The sequence below is a fragment of the Lampetra planeri genome, chromosome 13 (genome assembly GCF_965212315.1).
Source record: "Lampetra planeri chromosome 13, kcLamPlan1.2.h2, whole genome shotgun sequence".
NCBI lineage: Eukaryota > Metazoa > Chordata > Hyperoartia > Petromyzontiformes > Petromyzontidae > Lampetra > Lampetra planeri.
Window position 1 is genome coordinate 9131612 of NC_136119.1, and position 27298 is coordinate 9158909.

At 42.7% G+C, this 27298-nt stretch overlaps 1 protein-coding gene across 1 annotated transcript in view; it reads left to right on the plus strand.

Moving 5' to 3' along the window:
* Nucleotides 1-27298, plus strand: part of LOC144722038 (tight junction protein 1-like) — a 144659-nt gene that overhangs the window by 83892 nt on the left and 33469 nt on the right. Inside the window, exons 9-19 of the mRNA XM_078600110.1 lie at nt 3011-3189; nt 4384-4480; nt 8237-8387; nt 9630-9738; nt 12121-12340; nt 16733-16914; nt 19310-19405; nt 20357-20439; nt 21351-21561; nt 24306-24406; nt 26112-26576. Coding sequence (XP_078456236.1) covers nt 3011-3189; nt 4384-4480; nt 8237-8387; nt 9630-9738; nt 12121-12340; nt 16733-16914; nt 19310-19405; nt 20357-20439; nt 21351-21561; nt 24306-24406; nt 26112-26576 — 1894 coding nt within the window. The remainder of the gene's footprint in view (nt 1-3010; nt 3190-4383; nt 4481-8236; nt 8388-9629; nt 9739-12120; nt 12341-16732; nt 16915-19309; nt 19406-20356; nt 20440-21350; nt 21562-24305; nt 24407-26111; nt 26577-27298) is intronic.

The following is a 27298-nucleotide window of genomic DNA, read 5'->3' on the forward strand; positions in this document are numbered from 1 at the left end:
CCAAAGTGAGGCGTGGGCACGGATCAATCTCTCACCAAAGTGAGGCGTGGGCACGGATCAATCTCTCACCAAAGTGAGGAGTGAACACGGATCAATCTCTCACCAAAGTGAGGAGTGGACACGGATCAATCTCTCACCAAAGTGAGGAGTGGACACGGATCAATCTCTCACCAAAGTGAGGAGTGGACACGGATCAATCTCTTTTCAAAATGGACAGAGTACGAGCTCAGGAGCCAGAATTGGTGTAGATTTAGAGAAGCATCAGTGTCAAACCAAGATAACTCGGTAACATGTCTTACCAGTGGTTGCAACAAAGCAATGACTTCTGCTTGAGGTTCACAATGCATGAGCAATGATATATAAGATGAAAAAACCCAATAAGATATTGTAGGGGTGCCACGATATTATTGTGGACTTCTGTAGAATGGTAATGCAAGCGATATTACAAGGCACTTGAGTGAAATCGGATTTTTGAGGAAATCATATATTTTAAAAAAGTGATGCAGTGTTGTGAATGGCTATTTGAGTTTCATACCTGAATGTATTAAAGTAATTCCTCCAAATCTTTATTTTGGCAATAGCAAATTGAATGTCACTTGGAACGAGCACACTGCGTACACATCCACTCGCCGGCGTGTGCCAAGGACACAATGGCACGCAGACCATAAGTGAGGCCACGTAAATCATACAAATATTCCATTGACATGCTCAGCTTTTCTGAAACCCACATATCATCCTACCCAAAATGTGCAACGGCGAGACACATTTGCTTGCACAGTTTTAAGTCTTGAGACTTACATTTTCTCAGGAACCCCCGCTCCTGCTGGACATCTGTGAAATAGAGCTTCATAGCTCATCGGATTCTTCCAGGATAAAAGCAAGATTCCGATTCTGACTTTGGACCGTCACTCGGGATTGTTGTAGAAAAGAGTGTGTTGTTTTTAAATGCACACAACTTAAAATGTGTGACATTCTTTGCTCCCATTGTGTGCGCAGCTTCCAGCACGTGTCAAACTACCTCTGTTTTTAGAAGCGTTAACGATGGATCATGCCGCGAGAGTCTTCTTAGCAAGACACTTGTTATCATGCAAATTATCACACGTCCAAGTTACAAGTGCTTGCTATCCAGGCCTAGTTTCCCTACACCTGCATACATTATGTAATGCGTAAACAGCTGGTCCCACGAGCCGAACACATCCTTCTGTTGGAGCACTCTACGTTAAAGTACACAATAGTTACGCAACATAGCAATTGGTTTAACCCTACCTTATGCTGCTGCATTTATTTGTTTAATGTAGAAAACTAGAATATTATATTGGTTGAATTCAGTTGCATTAGACATGGTAATGCTAAGAATTTGTGTGTTTATTAAAACCACAGCAATGTGTGTGTACAAGGGTGTTCATGTGTACGGGGAGCGGTGGCGTAGCGGTTAGCGCTACGCTGCGCTATGAACTCGGTGACCCGAGGTCGATTCCTGCTCACGGCCAACACCAGTGACTATTATCTGAACCTGCCCTGGGCCTCCTCTAGGTTGACTTGGCCTCAAATGAGCCACTGGGGAGACAAAAGCGGTCAGGCATAGTGCTGCCCATCCACCCCCTTCGTGTGCTGTGCCGGCCTTCATAGGTGCTCGCTAACATCACTTGCCCCCAAAGTCGGTTAAGGCTATAAAGGGGATCTTTGTCATGTGTACGCATGTAGAGGTGCGTGTATCTGCATGTGTGTATGTGCTCCTGTGTATTTGTGTTGGTGGGAGCAGCGCACAGTGGCTAGCACGCCATGCACCTGGCCATCTGCGTTTGATTCCCAGCAATGGCCAACATCAGTCGCAAGTTTTATCTGAACCAGCCGAGGTCAACTCGGCTTGAAATGAGTACCTGTTGTGGCATGTCAACATAAGCACTCTGGATGCAAAGGTGACCGGGCACAGTGCTTGGTCACGCCACCCTTTCTCGCCCTGTGCCAGCCTTAAAAGGCGCTCACTATGACAGCACTTGTCCTGAAGGTCTCCATGACTATATGGGGATCTTTGTCTCCGTGTACACGTGTGCATGTGTGTGTTCGCATGCACGCACACATACACATCCACGCTCGCGTGGGCAGCAGTGGCACAGTAGTTAGTTGCGCGGCGCTACGAACCCGGTAACCTGAGTTCGATTCCCGCTCATGGGCAGCAACACCAGTGACGATTATCTAGGTAGACCCAGCCTCAAATACTTTCTGCAGTGTGTAAACATCATCACTGGGGAGACAAAGGCGTGGTGCTGGCCACCCACTCTCTTGTGTGCTCTACCGGCCTTTGTCGGTGCTCGCTAAGAGCACTTGCCCCCAAAGTATGTTAAGGCTATATGGGGAATCTTTGTCTTTTGTGCATGCACGCATATGGTTGCACGAAATGCCGCAGTGTGATCTCCCATAATTAAAAACAGACAGGTATGGGAATATAAACACGTGTCGTATTACTCCCACATTGTCCGTCATGTTGGGTAGATCCTCGTTGCACAAAATGAACTGAAACTTTAATTGGCGCTTTCCCCCCAAACATTCACTAAGCTTTGAGCTTAAAATAATGTTTGTATAGACCACCTCAGTCTAATTTCTTTCCTTTCTGTTTTTCAGCAGTCTGTCAGTGTTTGTAATAATCAGCAGTTAATTCAATTCATCAGAGCTATTCATATGAGTACTGACGAACCCACAGCTTATCATAGGCTCTTGCCAGTGATCAAATAAATAGTTCTTAAGATGATTTTTTTCTCTTGGTTGACTGAGATATGCAATTGAGTCATTCAGTCAATTGTGTCATGATGGGGCCTTTCAAAACAATTCTCGCTCTCTCTCTGCTCACAATGAGCCGCTCGTTTTTAAAGACCACACTTCTTAAAGGCCACCCAAAATCATCACCACAGGGCAACTTCGCTTGGACATTACTGCAGCTCGAATGCGAACTCCGTCCCATGAAGCGGCTTAAAACGGTGTGCTGCTTCCCTCCCGCAACGCCCGCTCACAGCTCGAAGAGTGGCAGCGACCCCTCCAGCAAGACGCTGTCCGGTGGCGCCGTTCCCACCCCCTTCAAGAAGCTGGAGGACGGCCCCTTCAAGGGCACGGCCGTCGCGCCCCAAGTCGTGACCGGCCCCGAGCAGCCCGATGGAGGGGGCGGCAGCAGCACAAGCACAGCGCCACCCGCTGGTACGACCGCCGTGATGTCCGCGCCCACCACGGCACCAGCGTCCGCTGCGGCGTTTTTTGTGGGGGGGTGGTCGTCTGCTCGCAGAGAGCCACCACAGGTTGCTCTGTGGCCCTTGATTGAAATCGCCGACATCCATTTTCAACTGCTGGCAGCTGGATCAAGTTTGCTAAAAGGGTCAAAGGGTGCTTATGGATTTATTACGCAGGTGGCTCACGAACTTGGAGTGAATTTTTGAGCTTTTAGGAAAATGAGGCAAGCGAGCAGCTTTGCCAGTGTAGTTTAAGGGGCCATCCATAAATGACGTCATGCACCTGGGGGGGGGGGGGGGGGTCAGACATTTGTGACGATGTGTGACGAGGGGGGGGGGGTTGAGAAATGTGACGTCACATCAAAATGCGCAACTTTAAATAAATATAGACAACACGTTCTACTTAATTAAATAGACTTTTTAATAAATGTTTTCTCCTACAACATCAGAGTGCAGCGCCACATTAATTACGCACTACAATGACAATAGTTTAAAGCGATTTGAAGCATGTTTTACTTTTGGGGGGGGTGGGCAGAGCTTTGTGACGTCATATTTGATGGGGGGTCTGACTTTTTGTGACGCCGTGTGACGAGGGGGGGGGGGGTAAAAATCGTCCAAAATCGCGTGACGTAATTTATGGACGGCCCCTAACTGGATTTCTCTTAATATCCTTGCGTGTTTGTTGTGTACAGGGGAGTGTTAAAGACGCTCCATTCCACTTTCATCAAAAATTCACTGATGGAGACATTTGCTAAATATGGCTTCAGTGGGAATCATGTGGATTGACTCAACATGACATGAACACACAGGGTAGTGTGTTCACTTGGTGATGCTAAACTGTGCGACTCTTGAGATTTTAAACGTGTGGAGTCTTTTAAGCAAATCAGTCATTCATGTTATTCTTATTATCATGCTCCTCTGATGGAAAACATCCATTCTAAATGAAAATTGAATTGGAATTTAATTATGTTATTCCTTGCTCTACAACTTATACACCTTCACAATTAACACAGTACACGAGAGCATTAAATTAATTGGAAATTAGAATCCAAGCCAATTTGTGTTTTTAATTACTGTAATCGGAAGCACGCATGGCGTCCGTGTATCGACACATTCAAGATCAATTGAGATGTGGTTCTCCTTTTGCCCTTTCCTTTGCTAACAGAGCCTCGGCCCACGTTCAGTCGAGGTGGGCAGCCCGATGTTGACCTCCCGGTGAGCCCCACACCCGCTCTGCCCAACAGTACTCTTCAGTATCAGGGGTAAGTCCACATTTACACACGCACACACACACACACTGCAAGATCCGACCTTGTCCATCAAGTGCTCGTCGAGCTGCATTGGTTTCCGGTTTGCTGAACGAATGCAGAATCAGAATATTTATTTATTTTGGAGGAATCCGATGAGCTATCAAGTTATTTTTCACTCATTACACACAAAGTGCTTGCCACAAATGAAACACAATACTTTGTTGATCTCGTCAAGGAGCATCAACGATCACGCGAACTCCGGTCATCCTTCCAGCGGCGTTTGGCTAGCCATCGAACAAAGACGGTCTCCGCATCGCGCGCTTTGAGATGCACTTCTGCAGCCATCAGGAATGCTCTTCCTTCCGATATTAGGAAGCCACTGAAGCTATGCAATCTAGATTGAAAACTCGTTTCTTTAGAACTGCTTTATGTGTTTAGTTTGTTCTTCCCCACACCTCTGATTATCACGGTTGGCTACATACAGTAAGAGAGAAATTCAACACACATACACACATATACACACATACACAGAAACAACGTGAAGCTCACCTGTCCGACGACCCATTAATGCAATTCCAGGCAACAGCTAACATTATCGGCAAGTGATATCTCTTTACCAACCTGCACTTACGAGTGTGGAAAAGTATGATCAAATATCTCAATGACTGACAATGTACAGAGGGGCCTTCATCATGCCCCTAGCTGTAGAATGAATTGCCACGATTTTGGGGTCACAATTTCACTTAAGAATTGAGGTTTTTTTTATATATCGGGGTGCTTTGTAACATCTGTTTTAAATATGGGGGTAAAATTTAGTGTCTCCATGCACACTATATGCGTACCAACGAGAATCGATTCTCGCGCGCACAAATTCCACAAATCTTTCTTGCACAAATCTTCAGTTTTAATCCATGAAGTCATGCATTGTTACACACCTGCCAATTTTTTGTCAATACACCTTAAAACATACATTCATGTGGCTTTACTATGAATATAAAATTTAGCGGCAGGAGCCTTAGCAAAATTTAACGGCACTTGGATCCTACTTAGTCATCGTAAACTCATATTCTCATACATAAAGGACCATGGCCTGAGGGTTTGAATTTCAGCACAGGAGTGAACATCAGAGCAATGATCTCCTTTCATTATATTACACAAATCGGTCTTCGTGGCCGTCTCTTGCTTTTGGATTTTTTATTTGCTTCAATATCTTGCAGGCGTTTGTGTTGGCAATATATTCGTACAAACAAAACACCACGTAAAGAAACTCAAGAGCATCCCAGATCCACTCACTTCCAGCCGATCCAAAATTATGCACGAAACCCATCTACTTGTACGGTAGCATGTCAACAAATTGTGTTCACTTAGTAACATTGATTGAACTAGAAGGTGTTGTGCGTATGTGCACTAGTTCAAGTATTTGAATATCTCTTCTCTTGGATTACATGTGCTGTTAGTGTCCACTCTCTTCATTTGTTTACGTTTATAAAAAAAACTATTCTTTGAGCCCTTCAGAAAATATGTTCATCCTTCAATGTCCGCTGTGTCGTGGTGATGCTAAGTAACTCGGATTGAACTCTACATTTGTGTTTTTAGTAAATATTACATTGCGATTATTTATTTTATTGCTATTCAGTTTTTATTAAATGCTTTGGATTCCGCTCTAAGCGAGAACCTTAACCTGTGATGTGCACACTCACACAAAGTGGGAAAATCTAAAATGTTGCCTATTGTATTCTCACAGAATTATGTTACTAAATTATGTTACTAAAAAGCTTAACAACATTGTTTTATGTAATGCACAACAACCTATTTACGTGACTTTACCGAAAGACACAAATAATATAACAAATATACACTTGAATGCATTGTACATAAAAAATGTGCCAGTGCTCTTTGCTACCCAGAATTTTTACTTCGATTTTTACATGTATATAAACTAAGGCTTTTAAAACTGCAGTGTTCATTTTGACAGCGTTCAAGTGGTATGTGCACAGTGGTATGTGCGTAGTAGCCCTGCCAACCACACATTAGCAACAATTCACTGAGAAGAAGACATGGCAGGGATATATTATGCGTTAAAGCCACAGGAATTTTGTGCATGTTTCATAGAGGGTCTAATTTCTCAACATTGCCCCATTAGCATCGATTCATGCATACATACATCTATTGGTGCTCAGTATTTTCTACCATAATTAATTTATCTCTTTGAAATACGGTAATATCATCATGCTGTGTTCGCACTACGTCACCTGACTGCATGCTTTTCCATACACTTTGTATGAAATTAAAGCTTTTTTTGTTACTCTCCAGCCATTCCCTTTTCCTCCAAGAATTATATATATATATTTTTAAACATGCTTTGTTAAAGTTTGCAGCATATAAAAACCCGTTAACATTCGGCGATAGGAATGTAATAATTTGTTTTCATTGCTGATCATTATATGGCATGTAATGTTAAGTATCGATGCCATATGACAAGAGACCTTTTATGATACCATTATAAGGGAATTATGATATCATTGATGAGCTTTTATGGCCGCATCGTTGTGAGCATTTATGGGTGCACGCCTGTAAGTCATTGAAACAGCACACATGGGCGGCTGCACTATTTTCACGCAGATTTTCTTGTGCTCAAAACGTTCAGCCTCTGCGCATCAGGCTTATTACGCAATGTCCTCTGAACCATATGCTCGGTGTTTCAAGTTGGCAAAGGCACAATTCAGTTTGTCTTAATTATTTTTGCTCACAAATCTCTAACTAACGTGCCATTATTCTTTATTTTATCAATATATATAAAAGGGAAATTTGCTATTATGCGTGTCTGTTCAAAATGTTTAGCGTACTTCCCGACATGCAACAAACTTGAAATTTGCCATGTGGGTACTTTCCAGACTGTACACCATGCAAAAATTTAAAAAAATACACTTTTGAAAATGTTTTTGGGGGGGGGCGCAATAATGCATATATTTTGCACGGCAAGCAAGCTGTGACGTCACATCTGTCATGTGACCCGTGTGCGGAAGCGTAACGGAGTGTGCCAGCTGATGGCGGGTAAAGTGAAATACAAATGTGTTGCAGGTCTAAGGCATTCTTCGCGCAGCATTGCTTTATTATTTCAGTTGTTTACTGCCGTACGCACCCTGAGAGTTGTGTGTAGTGGTTAGCGCGCTGCGCTACGAACCCGGCGACCCAAGTTCGATTCCCGCTCACGGCCACCACCGGTGACGATTATTTTAATCGGTCCTGGGCCTCCCCTAGGTCGACTCAGCCTCAAACGACTAGCTGGTGTGGTGTGTGAACATTGCCACTCGGGAGACAAAGGCGGCCGGGCGTGGTGAATCCAAGTCCCGGGCGAAGCCGGGTAGTAAAGCTAGTACAGTAGAAATTGTGCTTCATGTTTCTACCAAGCATATAACTGCTTGAACCCGTGCTATTAATGCAATGATGTTTGCACGTCCTTGTGTTGTTCTCCTTTTGGCGGCCTTTAGTCGATAGCACGGGTAAGACAAAGCCACACAAGAGGCAGTCTCTGGTGCAGGCCAAAAGCACATTTGTTTGCATAGTTTACTTCAAATATGTGTGGTTAATGCAGAAATTATGCCTTTGTAATCGGTGTCTATTTGGTGTTTGGACATCTAAACACCTGTATTTAGTGCATACACCCACTTCCACATAGATCTTCAAAATGCATTCGTTAACTGTAAGTTGAATGACACGTCATGTTATTCCCGTGGGCAATGTTTGTGCCGTGGACTCTTCGTGCAGCATGGAGATGAAGCTAGTGAAGTTTAGGAAGGGCGAGAGCGTTGGCCTGCGGCTGGCTGGTGGAAATGACGTGGGCATCTTTGTGGCGGGCGTGCAAGAAGGCAGTCCCGCATCAACCCAAGGGCTGGAGGAAGGGGACCAGCTACTCAAGGCAAGGCTACGGGCATCTGTGATTTTGGATGTTTAACACGTAGGATGTGTACGTGTTTGTGCGTGCTTGTCAGGGAGGGAGTTGGCACAGTTGGTGGTGGGAAGTATGGGTCGTGCATCTGCCAGTTACCCTAGCCAGTTAACCTATAACACCTGGGTCTGTCCCATGACCTTCTGCCAGCAAGCCTTTGCCACCTCACGTGGCCTCAAAATGTTCCTCATTTGGCACAAGCAATTGCGGTGATGTCATCGCCACTTAGTGGCAAATTGTAGCTGTCAGGAGCGGTGCTGCTAACCCAACGGCCTCGGTTCAATGCCTGAATGTGTACATTCATGATTAGTCTCATCTGAACATGTCTTGGACCTCTACCCCTGATGATTTTGTCTCCACATTTCATGGGTCAACAACCTTCTATTAATATTTAATTCCCAATGAGACCATATTTGTCAATATTCTGCCATATCTACAATGTTAGTAGCTTGCACACAAGGCACGAAAACACATTTTAAGAGCGTCTGAAGAGAGATAATGCAGGAGCTCTTGTGTGCTCTTTAACAATTCAGCAGCCATCCCACCTTCATCGCTATAATTCTGTTTTAATGCAATAGTATGGCAAAGATGTAATTTCTGAAAAACCTGATCAATAATGAAATAACCGAGTAGGCAGGAAATATGGCACGGAAGAAAAGGAATAAAAGCATGCCAGCAGTTGTATAGATCTTTCTAACACTGATCACAAGCAGTTCTCTTAACTAGCAAATGTTAATCGATGCACAACTCTGCATTAGTACAGTGTTTAATATGGCTTAATAACAATACATAATTTCTAATCTGATATTGATGGGCAAATGTGTTTCAACCTGTGTTGTCCTTTTTGCACGTTTAGGTTGAATTCTTGCTTAGATGACGAGTTTTAAATATTTCACGGCAGTGCTTCTTAACAGGGCGATTCCGTTTTTTTTCCTCCCCACATTACGTAACTGAAATGTCCTGTTGTATAATGGATCCGATTAATATTAGCGTTCTTGTGCTATTGCCGTCAATTCTACTTCTCTGGGATTTTCATTGAACCGTTATGTAAGCAAATAAATGATTGTTGTTTTTGCCTTGTGCCATTGGCTCCCAGCCTGATTCAGTCATGACAATTAAGTTTGTCAAAACAAAGTGCCCCAGCAGCCCCACAAAAAAGAATGACTGCTGCCTGCGCCGGTTAACAGATTGGCTTGTTATGTCGTGTTTCAGGTAAACAATGTGGATTTTCAGAACATAATTCGAGAGGAAGCTGTGCTCTTTCTCCTTGAGCTGCCCAAGGGGGAGGAAGTCAGCATCTTGGCTCAGCGCAAGAAGGACGGTGAGCCTTAATCATCTCGCTGCCACAATGGAGTACCCAGTAGAGGGAATACTTTAAACAGCTGCTTTATGGAAAGGCAACGTCTCACGATAGAATATTTTTTTAGGAAAAAAAAAATTCTCGCAAATAATAAGTTGGCATGCCTGCTTAACAGTTTGAAACAGCCTAATTGGTCTCAGATGTTTAGTGCTGGGTAAGTTGCAAACACTGGACAAAGTAGCAAGAGTTTGTAGCACTGCCTCACCCAAACCTATCTATTGGCCTCATCGATTCTTCCTTGCAGGCCATGCGTTTGCTGATGAATGAGTGTTTCTTGATCATTTTCTTAGTGAGTATTTCCATGAATGTGGCCATGTGTAAAATGTCGTGATGTTTAATGCAACATCAACTTAGTGTTCCCCTTGAAAGAGGATTAAAGGGAGTACGTGTTCATCAGACATGTTTGACACAGTGTGAAACAGTCGGGCATATACAACAGTGTATTACCAATATTGACACAGCCGGCAATTGATCATTGTTCCTTCCTCTTACACATTACACATTTCTCAGCATAGTTTCATGCTGTCCAAGATGAGTCATACCACTTTTATAGTGATCTGTGTGCCCCAAAAGCAAGAGTCACCACTATACACTGCATGAAAAGTGCCAACTGGTCAAATGCAGTCACACAATGAATGGGTTTGAGCAAAGACAGAGGGGGGAGCAGTTTGGAGAGACACAGATGCCACTCTAAAAATGGAGAACACTCGCAATTTTAACAAAATTATGATATTTTTGTTCCATTAAAATCACATAATTCTGACATCTGGCAGAATGTAAGAAACCTGGTAATCCCTTGGCAGTCATTCATCGTTTACAGCGGTAAAATCATTCATACATTCTCATCATCGGCAGTTTTAGGCGTGATGTGGGCGGCATATAATTAGCATCAATTTTCAGAAATTGCAGTTATCTCATAATTACGCCGAGTCTTCATGGAAGATGTATGGGCATTGCATATAAAGTATTTTAAAAGCAAAGCTAAATGCGCAATGCAGCATTCTCCATATCGCACTGCCATTAAAGCTGAACACTACGACAAAAATGTAGTGCCATCTGCTTGCATACTTTCATTATACAGTAATTCATATTCTTACTTGATTTAATCAAACAGCACATTTCAGAAAACCATGCACATGAAGAAAATCCATGCAATATGTTCCAGATCATAAATTCCTGAGGGTTTGATGTTATTGTCCAGACATGTTATTTAAAATAATTGTTTAAATGTAATTTGTACCATATTAAATACGTTTTTTTCTTCATAAAAACACTGCCACATATGTTGTGAAAGTTTTGGTGTACTTAAAATGAAATGAAAACTAAATAATATTTATTTTACCAGGTAAGGCCCACTGAGCTATACAGCTCTTTTTCAGAAGTGACCTGGTCACAAATGATAGCTCAACAAAGTGGCTTATCACGTGGAAATGTACAGCAGCCAAATACTCTAAATGCATCTTCATCACTTTAGAAGAGAGGTTGTTGGATACCATACATAGCTCATGTGCTGTGGAACTCCCAACTCCCTTAGCTCAGAGGTTGCCAGAAGATGCAGTACATCTGGTGATGACACCCCAATGCGCAGAGTTTTCAATGTTTTCGGCCCATTCGTCCATTAATGTTTTATTAAAAAAAGTATTCGTGAAACATCGCAAGGTAAAATCTGGTTGAGAAAATCGAATATTATCCAAGATAAAGGACACCTTCACAACACTTATTATTGTTAGTGCTTGTTCTCATAGGGGGCCTTAAGTCAGTTGTGGACATTTCAGATTTTCGTGACAGGGGCAAAATTCTTCCTTTGGTCGACCACTGCTTTTATCCCACAAAGTGGTACCTACCACATATTTCATCTCGACCAGATGGATGACAGCCTAAGTTGACCCCAGAGACTGGGATCTCATCTCTCGACCTCTCGACTGTGATTAGTGCACCCTAATCAAGTGCCACTTGATTTATCGTGGCAGAAATTAATTTAGGAACTTGTAGTTTATATTATCATTAGAATGCAGACGCATGGGCATGTGTGTGCTATTGCAGTGGAGTGCGGTTGCATAGTGGTTAGTGCACTATGCTAGAAACCTGGCGACCTGAGTTAAATTCATGCTCATGGCCAACATCAGTGGTGAATCTGAACTTGTCCTAGGCCTCCCCTATGCCGCCTCAACAATAAATGAGTACCTGGTGAGGTGCGAATGTAAGCACTGGAGAGGCAAAGACAGCCTGGTGTGGTGCTGTCCACCCCACGCCCTCTTGTGTGCCGCGCTGACTTTCAAACGGGTCGCTCGCTAACGGTTTATATCGCTATACAGGGGTCTTTCTCTTTCTCCGCTATTGCAGTCTATCGGCGGGTGGTGGAGTCGGACGTGGGGGATTCCTTCTACATCCGCACACACTTTGGCTACGAGAAGGAGACACCCTATGGCTTGAGCTTCACGCGGGGCGAGGTGTTCCGGGTGGTGGACACCCTCTACAACGGCAAGCTGGGCTCGTGGCTCGCCATTCGCATCGGCCGCAATCACCAGGAGGTGGAGCGTGGCATCATCCCCAACAAGAACAGGTGGGGTGGTGCATACGAGCCGCATAACCGCAGCGACATTGCAGTGTGTGTCTGTGTTGCCTTCTGAGAACAAGCACTATGGGGAGTGGTGGCACAGTAGTTTGCGCACTGTGCTACGAACCCACTGACCTGAGTTTGATTCCCGCTCACGGCCACCAACACCAGTGACTATTATCTGAACCGCTTCTAGGCCTCCGCTAGGTCGACTCAGCCACATATGAGTACCTGGTGTGATGTGTAAACATCACCGCTGGGGAGACAAAGGTGGTCAGGCATGGTGCTGGCCACCCACCCTCTCGTGTACCGTGCCGGCCTTCATATGTGGTCACTAACAACACTTGCCCCAACTGGATTAAGACTATATGGGGGATATTTGTCTTTGTGTGGGCTTCTGAGAACAAGCACTGCTACCGCTGACCACATGTCAAACAAGGTTTTTCCGTGGCAAGTAAATACCATGTGATGTTGTGGCATGTCAAAGTTAGCATGCCATATACAAAAAACCTTTTAAAAATATAATACAGTGAGTCTTAAGAACTAACTTTAATTTTGGGGGCTTTCCCTGATTGTTATCAAACTTCATGGGAGATGAATTACTTTGTTCATTGATGGTGGAGATAGTGTACTTTTAAGTGTTGAGCATGCTATTTAAACCTTAGGCTGACCCTGTCTGTAATTTTGGGGCCCATATTAGAAGAATCAGTACTTTGGATTTTTCTACAATAGTTATAGACTGTAGAATATACCCAATTATATTTGTTCCAAGTTATAAAAACGATGTTACTTGGAAATGTCTAGTTATAGACCCAAAATGTAATATTCTAGAATTCACAGCTGTTACATCCTCATGAATAGATTTTAATCTAGCAACGAATGGAGCTTGGCTGGTGATGATACCTCAATGGATTCATAGCACAGTGTACAAACCGCTGTACGATTGCTCGCCCCAATACGTCTCAAATACCTATAAGATGTATTGATACAAGCGACTTAACTACATTTTAACGTGGCATTCAAAGAATTTTCCACTTAATATTTGTTTTATTAAGATTTTAATGATTTGCTTTGGACCCAATGTTGTAGTGCTCTGCTTGTTGAAGCAAACCAGCTTGTTGGTTTTAAACGTGGGTTTATCGCCCCCTGTGGGCCAGCCCGCGGTAGCAGCGACTCAAACATAACGGTCATGTTCATGGAATGTGTGGCACGCAACTAGAGCTGTTACGATTAGTTGATTAAGTCGAATTAATCAACTCCAAACTATAATCAAGTACTTTTCTTGCGGTCAATTACTCGGGCCTCTTTAAAAATGGTGGCCACCACCTTCCCCCCCCCCCCCACATCCTGCCTCTTTAAAGACAAGAAACCCCTCCTACAAGTCATGCCCAGCATGACCCTGCCCATGATGCGATTCCATCGCCAAGCCCCACGCATTACCTCGTCGAAGAACAATAGGTAGAGTACATAATACAGGTGTTTTGGGGTGAGGTCGCGTAAATATATAAATGTGTCGTTAAACCTGCCACCACCCGACACAGCCAATTAGTAAGGTTTGTCACGTAAACAGAACATTCTAATTCGTTACTAGTACAGCACACCGGTGTGTTGGAGAGCAAAGCCACAACATTTACGATCTGAGTACGACGTTTCGCCAGTAATTACAACTAGCTTCATCAGGCGACAGCCAGATTTGTGGAGAAATCCTTAAATAGAGGGGTAGATGTGATGACTCAAATCATTAAGTATCACAGCTCTACACACACAACTCATGAGACAACTCATTTCCCAACAGACGATGGGTAATGTGTGGAATATTGGGACCATGGCTATATTTATTCTTTATATGTGTACATTCCACATTTATGTTTCGCAATGCGTTGCCTTTTTTTATTCAGACATAATTGGCAAATAATGCTAAATTAAGTTAGTATAACTCTTTGGTTCTTTCGGCAAAGTCACGTAGAAATAAAAAATAAATTAAATAATAGAACACGCCGTTTCGATTACAACACAAGCAATCTTAATCAGGTGAGAACTGCATGTAAATGCAAGCTCGGAGAGATACACATACACAGAGAGAGAGAGAGACAAACACAGACACGGAGAGAGACACACAAAGACAGAGACAACCAGAGAGAGAGACACACACAGAGACACACAGAGAAACAACGCCTCTGTGACGAGGTATTATATATAGAGAGAGGGGGGGGGGCAGAGAAATTATCAACGTCAATGAGAGACAAGGGGGGCGTGGGATCTGCAGCAGGAGGAGAGAAATTGGAAGCTTGAGAAATAAAACCTAGTAAACTTAGAAATGTAATGCAATGCAACACAGAGAGTCGGCTAACACAACAGACAGTTAACACTTTACCTGGTTGATTACGTTCTTCCAAAGATTGCTAAGTTAGTATGTAAGCATTATTCATGTTATCATTATTACTCGTCTAGAGTTACTGCACTTGCATGTTAACTGTTATAATGAATATTATTTGGGTCATTCGGTGAAGTCACGTAGATAGGTTCAAAGAAAATAACAAAAAACTATGACGTTTCGATCGCAACACGAGTGGTCATCATCAGGAGGAGCTGTCTTTTTACGGAATTTTTACATCCCAAAAAGTCTTCAATAGATCTTCCTTATCGACGACTAAAAAGAAAGTGCTCATTCATGTCCTGTAATTAATTCTATTAATATTTAAATCAAATGAATATTGAGTCCTCACAGATGAAATATGCTGAATTAAATGAAATTACTAATTCAATTTGATATAATTGGTTTGTTAATAGAGTAATTGTTGGCAAGGCTCAGAGCAATAGCTCGCAAAACGTAAGACCCGTACATAATCATGGGTGACTTCCCATATTTGACTCCAGCAATTCACAAATGTCAGTTCAGAAATCTGACATGAGCCCCTTGATTTGTCTGACCACCTAGAGAACATTTTAATGTTTAATCTCTCGGCACCTTCGTCATTGTAGTGGAAAGAGGAATTTGGTGATCAGGTGCGAAAAACTCTCTTTTAGATCAACCTTGACTGATGAAAGTGTAGGCCGATGAGGCCTTGTGTTGGGTCTTTCATACTCTTCCCAGGGGGCCCATAACTTGAGAAAGGCAATGAATGGACGTGCACATTATTCTCTTCCACAATCCTCAGTAAATATCCGAAGTTGCGCAGTATTCTGACAGCGAACGCGCGATTAGTAAATGTGAACATTTATCTTGCTACCGCTACTCAGACCCTCAGGTTAGCCAACGTACACAATTTTTATTTCTACATTATACTTGCATATTGCATATGAGGCCTTGTTTAAGGAGCTCAGAAAGTACATTATGAATAAAAAAAAAACTCACTAACTGAAATGACCTTAAGCGTTTTGGTGACTTGTACAAGACATTGCAGGTGACCTTTTGCCGTTTTTGCTAATAAAATTACACATGGTGTTCTTAACCATTGCTCGGTTGTAACAAAATGAGCCTCTGTAGACGGCCCGTATACAGCTCAAGCATTGACCATTATAATGTTACTTGAATGCGTAATGAAAAAAAACATATACAAAACATTTTTTTTATGATACAATTCCTAAATAATTAAAGGCAGCTGTTTGACTATTTTTCTACATTGGAACATCTGTGTGGATACCACTTGGGCAAGCATATAAATATGCGGACTGTAATTTATAGTGAATATGTACACAAATATAGTGTACGCATTTTGTCCTTCCCCCGCACCTCCGATTCGCGCGGTTGGCTACGTACGGAGCAAAAGAAGTTCAACATATCTCCATGTACATATGTTGTATAGACAGTCGACACCCGTAACATGTACTATCCATTTGACTAAATCTTCACATATTAAGAGCTCCTCTTTGTTGGGCAATTACACAGAAGAAGATTTCCATTGGTCGGCCAGTGGTGGTAGACATTTGGTGGACATGGCCAAGCCGTAGTAAATTACACACCCTGGGGGGCAGCACGTTGGCTCTTATTGCAGAGGTTTGTGGTTCGAGCCCAGCAGCCATCCTGGTTAATACTGCGGATATGTAAACCATAAATAGGTGCCCTCCATTTCACACTAGACATTAAAGATGCTGTGATGTTATTTGTAAAAGATGAGAACATGTTTGCGAACGTCTCGTTTAATATTTGCCAAATTTTGAAAAATGGTTAGCATATTTCTCAATTGGGCAAATCTACGTAGCAACATTTCTCCTCACTGGCAGATTACAATTGTCTGTGAAACGCCGCGCCTACGTGAAAGCCTAGCGCCATGAGAATAGCATGAACGATTAAATGTACTAAAGCGTGGCTGAGGTGATACAGTCGGCGGAATGCGTGCCGCTCGCTCGCTCGCTCGCTCGTTGACATGCTCGGACCACGTCCCCTCTGTCCCACAGGGCCGAGCAGCTGGCAAACCTGCAGTCGTTTGCCAAGGTGGCCGGGGGCGACCGCGCCGACTTCTGGCGCTTCCGCGGCCTGCGCTCCGTCAAGCGCAACGTGCGCAAGAGCCGCGAGGATTTGGCCACGCAGCCCGTGCAGACCAAGTTCCCTGCTTACGAGCGGGTGGTGCTCAGGGAAGGTGAGCGAGTTACCGCGTAGCGCGCGGTGGGAAGGGCAGTTGAAGCATTTCGAGAAACCCGTGGTCACGTGGATTTTTGCCCAAGTTCTCAGTTTTTTTCTCTGCATATTTAGAATCAACGTGCATTTGTTCGTTGAGCTATCATTTTTTGGCAACGTCGTTTCTGAAAAAGAGCTATATAGCTCAGTGGACCTTACCTGGTAAAATAAAAATAAGTGTTTAGTTTAGTATTCATTGGTAATTAACACTACCATATGAAGATAAAATACGGTTGGCCAATATTTTTTTTTTGTTATGAAACAATGTTGGTGACGAGGCTTTTTCTCTTTTTGTTTTTATACCACTGCCAACGCTCTTAAATTTTTATAGCTAGAAAATGTCACGAACAATATGGTGCATTGCATATGCTGCAACTAAATTTTGTAGGAATTTTATTCGTATATTTTGTTCCTTTTTTCGTCCCACGAAATGATCATCCAATTTTATTTCACAGATCTATTTGGATTCAGAATAAGCAAGCTTTTACCGCATTCAATGGATAATTCATTTCCAGAGCCTTGTACTTACAACACACCTACAGCTCATTTCAGTTTTTACTTTTGGTTAAACAAAAAATACAACTTTGTAATTATTTTTAATGTGCATTCTGCATCGTGGCATATTGACACGATATAAAGCTGCAGTGTGGTTTTCAGAGTTGTACTTTTAACCTTTGGTTTCAATTAAAATTGTGGTAAATGTTTACTGCATCCCAAATACACCCTGACATAACGGTACAGTACTCGTGTATTATCTTCTTGGTTCTTTCGGTAAAGTCACGTAGAAGGGAAGTAATAAAATAATAAAAATAAAACATAATAAAATAATTCTCACGACGTTTCGGCTACAACGCAAACAGCCGTCTTCAGGTGAAGAATGAGACACTGCCAAGCTTGGAGCTGATATATAAGCTGGGTTGGAGGTGGAAGAAGAGCGCCTTAACAAAAGAATGTGCATATCAAGAGGAATTTAGCATATTCATGGCTGCTTGTGTTGTAGCCGAAACGCCGTGAGAATTATTTTATTATGTTTTATTTTTATTATTGTATTACTTCCCTTCTACGTGACTTTACCGAAAGAACCAAGAAGATGAATCCCTGCAGTCACGAAAGCTTGAAATCGAAATTGAATAATATTATATTATTTTATTATATAATAGTATTTTATTATGTTTCATTTTTATTACTTTATTATTTCCCTTCTACGTGACTTTACCGAAAGAACCAAGAAGATGAATCCCTGCAGTCACGAAAGCTTTAAATCGAAACTCGTGTATTACTCACAAGTAATTTTAATTTGTCATTCTAAATCGTATCCTAAAATCCACCTAACCTATATTAGTCATTTAATGAATTTTCATCATTTGTTTAATTTGCATGAGAATAAACCTATTGTTATTTCAATACTGACGTTTTTTATAAAACCTGTGAACATTTGGATTTGAGCAACTCAGTAATTAATTAGAAATGTTATATCATGAGTAGTAGCATTAGTAATGACAATTCTATAATTGTATTAATTCGAAGATCGATACAGTAAATGATGAATTCCATCATGTACACATTCTCAATGTGATTTAAGAGTGACATGTGACTAACACATTCATCGTTTCGTGTGGCATATTTGATTCTGTAAGACAATAGTAATAATTTAAAGAAAACAAATGAGACCCATTCCTATAACCAGCTTACATTTGATTTGTTTGTATGTTGCTACACAATTTATAGAATTTATATAAATTACTTTGATACAAATGTTATACATTATCCATAAGTGTTCATCGAAATGGGACCACATCTCAAAGCTGTTTACAAAGCATTGGGACCTGTTAATCACAGTGACCTTTAAATATGTAATTTAAAGCTAAGGGACATTTGAAGACACTTGGTAGACAAGAGACGGTGATAATTAAAAGCAGAGAGAGGGAAGGTCTTGAGCTTGCTCTTGAACTGGTACGTGGAATTGGCAGCACATATGCATGTGTGTTGAACTTCTTTCGCACCGTACGTAGCCACCAGTGCTAATAATATGGTCATGGGGACGGAATTCCAGACCATGGATGTTAAGTCAATTTAATTTTTGTTTACAAATGCGGCGCCTTTCTGGCACAAATCTGCCACTCAAACTGCCATCACATTAATGCTCAGCATGAAATAAGAACATAACAACAATGAGAAAGATATATACATTTGCTTTCTTTCTATAGGATGCGGCAAACTTCTTAACTTGTGCCTGCGTAAGTTCTATGCAAGTGAATCCCAACCAGATTGGGCCTCACGATTGTTATTGGGCTGGTAATGCCATGCATTCTGCTGAACCTCTCTGCGAGTGCACTGATGCTTTGCACTGTTTCCAGCTGGGTTCCTGCGCCCCGTGGTGATTTTCGGACCCATCGCGGACGTGGCACGGGAGCGACTCGCTCGCGAGCTGCCCGACCAGTTTGAGATTGCGAGTGAGTTGCGCACCTTCGCGGTAGTGAGTTCAAGAGAAACTCACAAACAAACAAACACCTTGTTGTGAAAGACCCAACGCAAAGCTAATGGTCCACCCTAAATCGCATCCGCACAAACCATGGCAGATACAAATACCTGATGCACAAATGGAAAATGGAAAACTCTCTCAGTCTGCACCTGTGGTCATCCAGAACAGACCATGCAACATATGATGACGCAATGCCCGATCCACAACATGCGAAGGAGACATCACAGCAGTACACTCCGCTGCTCCTGACGTGCTTATCTGGTTTGACCACCTGAATGTGAAATTGTTGTTCTGCACATCTACATCAGCCATACAAAACAATAAGTTTCAATGTAGTGGAAATTAAGTTCTGGAGTTGGGTAAAGACATAGGTGCTACGAAAATGTAAATATTCTCACTGACTCAGGTTGACAGTATTTTCTTTATATAGGCCTTAAATACACTCTCAACTTCCTTAGATGTAAAGAAGTAAATTATTAGAAGTTGTACAAAATGACCTCATCTTAACTTGGCATTTTCAACTACTCAAGCCATATCCATCTCTGAGGTTACCATTTGGCATCAGATAAAAAGCAACACACACACACTTGACTCAGCAGCGCAATGAGTGCTCTTGAAAGAGGAGCCCAGAGACATTCATTGAATGAGACACTGGGGAGAAGTCCTGTGTAATCCTACTTAGGGCTGTGCTCTGCAAAGCTAGATGTGTTATCTTGTCAGCTACATATAGTGATCATGAAACAAAGACCAACTGTCTGATTGACGATGACATATGCATAGCAACGGGAAAACATATGACATTTTTTGACATTTTATACATACAACATATTATTTCAAATCTATTCATGGTATATATGTAAACGTCGCATACATTATGCTAAAACAATCAGGAATCTGATTTGTGCGTGTTTATACTTTTCAGAGAGCGAGCCTCGCGATGCTGGGGTAGACCACAAGAGGCATGGGATGATTCGTCTCTACACCATCAAGCAGATTATAGACCGGGTGAAGGATACTACTTTGTGCAATTTATACGCAGAGTGTAATAGACGCCAGGAGGAAAGCACATTTGTTCACTTCACAGCCTGCACTTCAGGTGCTGTGATTAATGGCTTAAGTTTGGGCTGTACTGGCATTTTTCTGGCACACGTTCAGTTCGTGCTGTAAACCACACGTATTATGAGCACTTTTAAACACTTTGCCCTGCCAAGAAAAACACACACACACACCGAATGAATTTAAAAATATGTCATTATAAATTAAAGGTACGCTCAACAACCTGGGTTAAATTAACGTCTGTAGGTACATATTGGTTGATGTAATAACGTTGCTTATAACTATGAAGTGAAACGTGGTAAAAAAATACATTGAATGTTTCCGTGGTTGCTGCCATGGTCTAATGGTTGGCACACTGGAGGTCACTGGTTGGCTCTCTTGGCACGGCAGATTTATTAATCCTCTTTCCTGTATCTACTTTGCGGTACGGATGGGCACACCATCGTCATGTTGGTTGGTGAAGGCGGGGGAGCAGTAAGTAATTAGAACTCAGCAGTAATTAATTAGAAACTCTGCACTCACACAATAGCCATGCTGTGCGTACCTCCGATGAGCACGATTGGCAACGTACACTGCGAAAGAAGTTCAACATACATCCCTACACGTGTGGTAAGTTCAAGTGTGGGTTCTTCTCCCACCTCTTTGAAAACATCTTTGAAAACATCTTTCCAGTGTGGCAAGTTAAAGTGTGGGTTCTTCTCCCACCTCTTAGCAAACATCTGGCCAGTATAAAATAGTAGAAAACACCTACCACAGGCGTTCTCTTGAACTCCCTGTAGTGGAGGCCCTTCCGTCCAGCAGTGTCGGCAAAATAATTTGCAGGGCTGCGCATTTACCTCCGCCTGCCGCTGTGGTCGCAGGACAAGCACGCGCTGTTGGACGTGACCCCTAACGCCGTGGACCGACTCAACTACGCGCAGTGGTACCCCATCGTGCTCTTCTTGGGCCCTGACAGCAAGGCGGGCGTCAAGGCCATGCGGCAGCGCCTGTGCCCCGAGTCCAACAAGAGCGCGCGCAAACTGTACGAGCGCTCCATCAAGCTGCGCAAGAGCAACTCGCATCTCTTCACAGGTACCTCGCTGCCCGCTGACCCCCCGCCCCCCCCCCCCCCCTATCTTTGTCGGTGCAGTGCCTTGAGCTGGTACGTCATGGCGAACGTAACGATGTCGCACTGCTGTGGCTAAGCAGCGTGGCGCGTGTGTGAGACATTTTTGATATTGCGTACACGTGATCAAACACAAGGGTTCATACTCTTTATTTTTTCCGGTAAAGTCACGTAGGTAAAAAATTTAATGAAATAAATGACACACTTAAGCGGTTGTGCTTCCGCTACGTTGTCCCCACCTGAAGAAGGACGCTTGTGTTGCGCCCGAAACGTCATGATTTAATTTAGTTGTTTTCATTTATTTTATTTTATACCTACATGACTTTACTGAAAAAACCAAAGATTATAAATCTTTACAGTCACGAAAGCTTCAAATCTAGAAACAAAAGGGTGTTCGCATGTGTCGCGAGGCTATTTGCCATTCATCTAACAATTGATATCAGCAAGCCATGTCTCTTTGAAGGGAACTTTTTGCCTGTGATCAAATCAGCCTGAATGCTTCTGATCTCATCTGCTCTCAGAAGTTATGCTGGGTTGAACCTGGTTAGTACTTGGATGGGAGGACTGCCCGTCAGAAGATGGCAGTAGAGCAATGGAACTTTTTTGCTTTTCTCTCAGGATCTATATACGTATCTGTACGTGTGTATTTTATCTGGGTACTCTGGTTTCCTTACACATACCAAGCACACAATAATCGAATTTGCCAAATATCTCAATGCAGAATCCTCTTTTAAAATAGTCTTGAAATTCAGTCAGGCTTTCCTGGTTTAAAAGGGTATTTTAATGCTCATCATCCAAGCTGACCAACTCACTTATTAACTGAGTAATAAATGTTACGCGTGACATTCTGGAAATAGAGTATAAAAGTGTCGGTATACATCATCGTGGTGTCATCTCCAGTGATGGTGTGTGTGTGCGTGTCACTAAGTACATATGGATAATGTGTTTTTATTTTTCATTAACCCAAAGTGTCAAAGCTTTGTCTTAAGGGTCCTGCTATTGCTCGTTTGACGCATTAATGCTTTTGCATATATTGATAGGCGAAAATAAACTCAAATATTCTGGGATACCCCATACATGAGAAGACCAACTCTCAAACTTGGTCTAAACGCATCCTTATTGTATTATTTTAACACCTAATTGCCCTTGCAAGTGAGTTCCATCCATGTGTGAGCCACCAACCCCAGTTCTAGGCCACTGGATTACAGACTTAATACATAATGCGTGCAGCACTTTTGTCCATCCACTGCTGGATGAGGGCCTCTCCATGCCAGCGGAGGTTATGGGTGGTTGTTACTTCACCGCACTGGTTCATTACTGGTTGGTGAAGGTGGGGGAGCATAGATGTAGGAGCGTGTAAGTACTGTACAACAATGGATTTTTTTCTGCACTGCCCTCTGCTGCCTACCACGTAGCCTGCAGACAATACACTGGTTATTTAGAATATGTGCAAGGAGGTTAAATTGCAGACAAGTTATTTTCCATTGTTCACATGTAAGTAACCCATATCTTAAAGAACTTCACTATGCAGAACCAAATGGGTATTGTTACAGCTGTGCAGAGCAGTCTGAAACCTTCATCAGTCCACTGACAAGTTCTCTCATTTTATAATGTGAGGCATTTTCCATTAAAAAAAAACAGGCCTGAACATTCTGTGCACAATTTAGAGCCTGTCCATGACCTCATCCAGCTGATTAACAATTTATAGCTTCTCTGATCTATGAATTCTCTCAAATTGGCACTTACTGCTGTTTGTAATCTGGCATTCATAATGCAAATTGCTTTTCTCGGTGGCCGGAACGGCAATTCTCATAACTCTGCCGCTTATGCCATTTTAGCCTGCATAGCTTTACATTTTAAAACATATCTTCTTGTATAAAGTTCACGTAGACCTCTGCAGACCAAAACATTGATTAAGATATATCTTATGTTCTCAGGATCTCATTAATGACCCTGCTACTCTTTTGTTCTCGTTAATGTTATTTAATACATATCTGAAAAGCCACATTTTTCACTCGGGCAGTTTACAAACCTGCATGTCTAGCTTTTAAGTATTTAAATTACCATATGCAGCTGCATGGGATCACGGTTGGGGTTGGCACATTCCATTTGACTTGAGGTCTACATGGTTCAAGTAAAGTGGTTCCCCTTCCGACAGAGTATTGTGGCAAGGAAAAGCTTTATAAGGAAGTGCGACAGCACGCCAAAAACAGCTTTCTTTTTTGGCTAGTCATCAAACAAAGACGGTCACCGCGTGCTTTCAGATGCGCTTCTGCAGCCGCCTGGAACGCTCTTCCTTCCGATGTTAGGAAAACCATTGGAGCTATGCACTTTTAAATCATGTCGATTGAGGACTCATTTATTTGGAACTGCTTTTTGTGTTTAGTTTGTTGTCCTTCGCCCGCACCTCTAATTAGCACGGTTGGCTACGTATGGTGCGAAAGAAGTTCAACATACATACATAGCATGCTTGCTTTGTATATCCATCTACGCCCTTGCCCCTCCCAATCTCTGCGACCACCTTCTCTTCTCCACCCTCCATCTCCAAGCTCACTGTTTCCATTCTCTCCTACGCTTGCTCAGTTCCTCCCATTAATTGGCTCCCATGCTTCGATTGTATTCCTGCGCTCTGAGACTTTAGTTACTTGATGGGCATTATTTTTAATGTAATTTGTTGTTGTTGCTGCTGCCTGTGATTTTTTTTTTGCAGCAACAATTCAGCTGAACTACATGAACGACGGCTGGTACGGCAGCCTGAAGGACACCATCCGGCAGCAGCAGAACCAACTGGTGTGGGTCTCCGAGGGCAAGGTACTTTTTATGGCTCAACTTGAATTGTCTCCCTGCTGTTTATTCATTGCAGGCTGTGGCTTTGAATGGCTCTTTATCTTATCTCCATGATGCCAACAGTGCGTCACTATTGTGGGTAAAACGCACGTGAGCAAGTTGCTAGAGTGAAACTTCCAACATCAAGCAAAGAGCCCCCTACTGCACAATGTCATACAATGCAATTGTTTCCTTTATACAGTACTGTGTGCTGTGTTAATAATTTGCTTTTGAACTAAAATCATGACAGGTTTCTTTCTAAATTATGATCCACAACAATATGTCCAGTGCTCTCCATGCTGCATTGGTCTTCCATTTGCCGAACAAATCCATTATGAGGTCGCGTTCATTCATTACACACAAAGTGCTTCCCACAAATAAACCACGATACCTTTTTGATCTCGTTAAGGAGCATAAACCATCACGTGAACTCCGGTCATTCTCGCAGCGTCTTTCGGCTGCCTATCGAACAAAAACGGTCTCCGCATCGCGCGCTTTCAGATGCGCTTCTGCGGCCATCTGGAACGCTCTTCTAATATTAGGAAGCCACTGGAGCTATGCACTTTTAAATCTTGATAGAAAACGAATTCCTTTAGAATTGCTTTTTGTGTTTAGTTTGTTGTCCTTCCGATTAACATGGTTGGCTACATACATTCCTTATTGCTAGTCCTACTGTCTAGAATGGTCTTGCCCATGCTTTCTGTGTTTAAAACTGCCACCCACTATCTCAGTAATAAGCATAAAGCCCTATTATCTATCTATTGTATACATATATTTTGTTAAACCTACCTTTCCCCACTTGTTACTTCTAATATATATTTAGTATTTGTGGTTATAGCTGCTTATACATTTCCTCACTGTCATGTATTCAAGTGCCATGAATCAACAGCGTCAAGAAATGCCTTTGCATTGAGACGCTTTATTATTAAAACCCCCCAAAAAATCAATGCGACATTGTATGTTATTTGTGCAGTAGTCCAATTATCTCTGGTGGAAAGGTTAAAACTGTTAATTTCGATGTGATCAACCTTTTCATGGAATTAAAAGTTGTAGACGTTGACCTTCAAAAGTGCTTGTGGGCACCCAGTTCCCCCGTAGCTTGTTTGCATCATGGAGCGTGTTTCGTTGAACAGTCTAACCTTTACTGTGTGAGTGACGGTGATGTTGCTTTGTTATGCATGCAGTAAGCAGGTATGTTTGTTTGCCCTAAGAGTCGCATTGCTCATTGCAAATTTTTTATCCAAAGCTTTTTTTTTTAAATACTCACGTTGCTTTCATTGGAGCTTTAGTTGGCAAAAACAAGGCAGCTCCCTGGCAATATGTTAATAACTTTACGAAACTTAAATTCATGGACAATATATTTTACGAATATTTTTGGATCACCAAAAATATATCTTTTTTGGGGGGTTAAACCCCTATGGCATAGGTCGAATAAGCAATAGCTACAATTGTACACCGTTTTTGTAAAAATATATTTTAATAAGTACGCTGACTTACTGATCACGTAGAGCCAGACCCTCAGTCTATGTCTGAAGTGCTGCCCAACCAAGGCATTATTTGTCACGACCATGCTAGAAGTACTCTGCACGTAGCACCTTTTATTTATACATACATAAATAAGAAATGAAAACATATTTAAGAAATGAAAATGCCCAGATGAGTGATGGGCCTGGGGGTTCAATGGCGGCAGGCGGATGGCTCGGCAGACGATGACCTAGACATGCAGGACGACCGGCTCTCGTACCTGTCCGCGCCGGGGAGTGAGTACTCCCTGTTCAGCGCCGACAGTCGTCACGCCTCAGACTACGACGACACGGACACAGAGGGCGGCACCTACACCGACCAGGAGGCGGACGAGGCACAGCACGTGAGCGCAGGGCGGCAGCAGCACCAGCAGCAGCAGCAGCAGCCCGATGCTGCTATGGTGCGATGCTCTGAGCCAGCCAACCCTGTTCTAAGACTGCCCGAGCAACAGGCAGTGGTGGCTCAGCCCGGAATGAGGGTTGTGAAGCCGGCCACGGCACGCTCAGCTGAACCCACCACCCATGATGACGAAGCAGCCATTCATCTGCAGCACCATCAACCACAGCAGCAGCAACAGCCGGGATACGTGAGGCCACAGTTGCTGCCAACACAGCCGGGCGGCCACTATGAGGTGTGTCTCAGTCTCGACAGCAAGGTGGCCCTTCCTTCATTCTCATCATCTCAACTTTTAGTTTCTTTATTTTCTTCAAACGCAGCTATTTGCATCTGCTCTCTTCTGGTTTCTCTACATGGTGATCAAAAAGTTCCTGTGCAGTGAACACACATACAGCCTTGGCTCACGCTGTGGATGAACTGACGATGGATGCAACTTGCGTGAGAAGCGGGCATGCAGCCAGGGTATTGAATGATGTGTTTCAGAACAGATTTCGACATGTTAGGTTTGTGTTCGGATGTCAATGGTTCCCATTTTCAACAATGGCTGTGAATCTGTGATTTAAGAAATAGTTTTACTGCACAGAGACTCTTTGATCACACTGTATATATGGTATTGTATATACATGACCATGAAAGCATGTCTTTGGACAGAAGTCAGCTTCATTTTGAGAACTGTCAAGTTTCCTCTCTGTTTACTCACGTGGTACAAGGAAATGTCACTGTAATGAGTAACCAACAAGGATTTTAGAGTTCGTTCCAGTTAGTAACATTGATGTCAGTGATTGGCGTTTCAATGCGTTTTGAAGCTCGTTGCTCAGTGTTGTCCAGGTTCAAATTCTCTGACATGTATAAGCCTCCCGCTGGTAATAAAATGGGCATCAAAAACTTTATTTACAAAGAAATTGTTCAGCTGATCATTTTTTTCCTCTTAACATGTTCGATATACAATTATGAACA